Below are 2,580 nucleotides of genomic sequence, written 5' to 3' on the forward strand. Positions count from 1 at the left end.
AGTTTTTGGCTGGGGCCTGGTTTGAACCTGCCACCTCCAGTATATGGGACCAGCACCCTACTCCTTGAGTCATACGTGCTGCCCAAATTAAAAAAACACTTTTGAAGAATGAAAAAAACCCAACTCACAACACATCAAAAAAGAAAATACGCTGAAGGTTTGGCATCCTATTCCAAGACATCACTGAAATAGACAAATCCAACTAAAGGTATGATAACTGACTCCATTTTAAAAATATAAATAATAATATCAAAAGAATTGTGCTCACATTTTAGTAAGATAAAATGATGTTCATCTGATGTTTACAACAGTGATTTTTTTGTTTGTTTGTTTTTGCAGTTTTATTTGGCTGGGGCTGGGTTTGAACCTGCCACCTCCGGCATATGGGGCCGGCACCATACTCCTTTGAGCCATAGGCACAGTCCTACACAGTGATTTTTATTTTTATTTATTTTTATTTTATTTTTTTTGAGACAAAATCTCAAGCTGTTGCCCTGGGTAGACTGCCATGGTGTCACAGCTCACAGCAACCTCCAACTCTCGGGCTTAAGTGATTCTCTTGCCTCAGCCTCCCAAATACCTGGGACTACAGGTGCCTGCCACACACCCGGTTATTTTTTGGTTGTAGTTGTCATTGTTGTTTGGCAGGCCCGGGTTGGATTCAAACCCTCCAGCTCCGGTGTATGTGGCTGGTACCCTAGCTGTTGAGCTATAGGGACTGAGCCTGTAACAGTGATTTTTAAAGTTTTAAGTGTTTTACAAAATAGATTCAGTTGGCTAGTAAACAGCCTATTAGGCATATAAAAATGACTCCCAGGGCAGCACTTGTGGCTCAAAGGAGTAGGGCACCAGCCCCATATACCAGAGGTGGCGGGTTCAAACCTGGCCCCGGCCAAAAACTGCAAAAAAAAGAAAAAAAAAACCAAAACTCCCAATAAGTTAAAAAGCTTCATCATTTAGTGAGTTAAGGCTTCTCTTGCTCACAATGTTGTTCATATTATTTATGCTCTCAGCTATCCTTTCTTTCCTGATTATGAAAATAAACTCTGGTGCAAGCCAAAAAAAGAAAAAATACCTCAGTGAAAAATAATCAAGTGTCCAAATTGGAAACAAGCTGCCCAAATAAAAATAAAATGCTCTTCCTTCTAAAGTACCTGGGAAAGAGTAGGTGCTGGCAGAGAAGAAAAGGAATTAGGCAAATAGCATGGCAATCACAAAGTTTGGATCTATAGTGTTTGAAGAGAGTTGAGATTTATTATAGTCGAACTCTGCACCTCAAGCCAACCCCTCTTCCCTCCATTTGACACTCACAGAAAAAGTCTAACAAAAGGTCTTCGAACACCCATGTTGAATGATGCAATGATTATCTCTATGTACAAAGTCACACCTCCTTACCTCAGCCTGCGCTTCCGTGAACGAGAGACAGATCGGCTTCGGGACCGAGACTTGGAAAATGAACGAGAACGAGATCTTGATGCAGATCTTGAGCGAGAAGAGCGAGATCCAGACTTGGATTTGTTTGTTTTTGACATCTCGGAAGAGATGGTCACTTTTTAATTACACCTAATGTAAGAAAATGTATATACACAAATGAGCGGGTGCCTTTGCAAATCTGAACTTCTTTGGATATTTTATAAGCTTTTTAAACAGATGAAATGACTAATTTTTATATTTGATCTTAGCCAAAAGGCCGAGAAGCAATGAATGAAATGACTAATTTTTAAAAACCAACTTTTGCCCTTTTCATCAAAAGCAATTTCTTTTCTTTCCATTTTTTTTTTTTTTTTTTTTGACACAGTCTCACTCTGTATCCTGGGATCTAGGGCTATGGCATCATCATAGCTCACAGCAACCTCAAACTCCTGGGCTCAAGCAATCCTCCTCCCTCAGCCTCCCAAGTAGCTGGGACTATAGGCATCTGCCACAACACTCAGCTAGTTTTTCCTATTTTTAGTGGAGACAGGGTCTGGGTCTTCCTCAGGCTGGTCTTGAACTCCTGAGCTGAAGTAATCCACCCACCTTGGCCTCCCAGAATGGTAGAATTACAGGCATTGAGCCATGGCGCCCAGCCAAAATGAATTTCTAAGAAGTACAAATCCCAAATAAGCTCAAGCCCCAGGAGCAAATAAAAAACCTGACATGTGGGCAGTGCCTGTGGCTCAGTGAGTAGGACACTGGCCCCATATAACAAGTGTGGCGGCTTCAAACCTGGCCCCAGCCAAACTGCAACAAAAAAATAGCTAGGCATTGTGGTGGGCACCTGTGGTCCCAGCTACTCGGGAGGCTGAGGCAAGAGAATTTCCTAAGCCCAAGAGCTGGAGGTTGCTGTGAGCTGTGATGCCACAGCACTCCACCAAGGACAATAAAGTGAGACTCTGTCTCTATAAAAAAAAAGACCTGATATGTAACACTAGGAAACACAGACAAGAGTAAGGACAATTATCAGTGACTTGGTGCAGTCTTTTCTCAGAAGACAGTTTTGAAGACTAAGTAGTCAGCTGTTAATAAAAGTACTGAGATGACACGAGACAAGTTTCCCAGCTCCATGAGATGAAAACCTATGCAACTCTATCTTGGTTA

General features: G+C 41.8%; 1 protein-coding gene across 3 annotated transcripts in view; it reads right to left on the reverse strand.

Annotated features, from left to right (window-relative positions):
- Positions 1 to 2,580, reverse strand: part of THRAP3 (thyroid hormone receptor associated protein 3) — a 49,775-nt gene that overhangs the window by 18,544 nt on the left and 28,651 nt on the right. For 2 of the 3 annotated variants that reach the window (XR_002772902.1, XM_023512148.1), the window contains exon 3: positions 1,396 to 1,563. Coding sequence is in view for 2 of the 3 variants with exons in the window: in XM_023512148.1 (XP_023367916.1) it covers positions 1,396 to 1,532 (137 nt within the window). In the remaining variant the exon portion in view is untranslated. Of the gene's footprint in view, positions 1 to 1,395; positions 1,638 to 2,580 lie in introns of those variants that run through there. The other variant, XM_023512149.1, reaches the window with a different exon arrangement.

The sequence above is a fragment of the Otolemur garnettii genome, unplaced genomic scaffold, assembly GCF_000181295.1.
Source record: "Otolemur garnettii isolate 467f Iridium unplaced genomic scaffold, OtoGar3 scaffold00025, whole genome shotgun sequence".
Classification (NCBI taxonomy): Eukaryota; Metazoa; Chordata; class Mammalia; order Primates; family Galagidae; genus Otolemur; species Otolemur garnettii.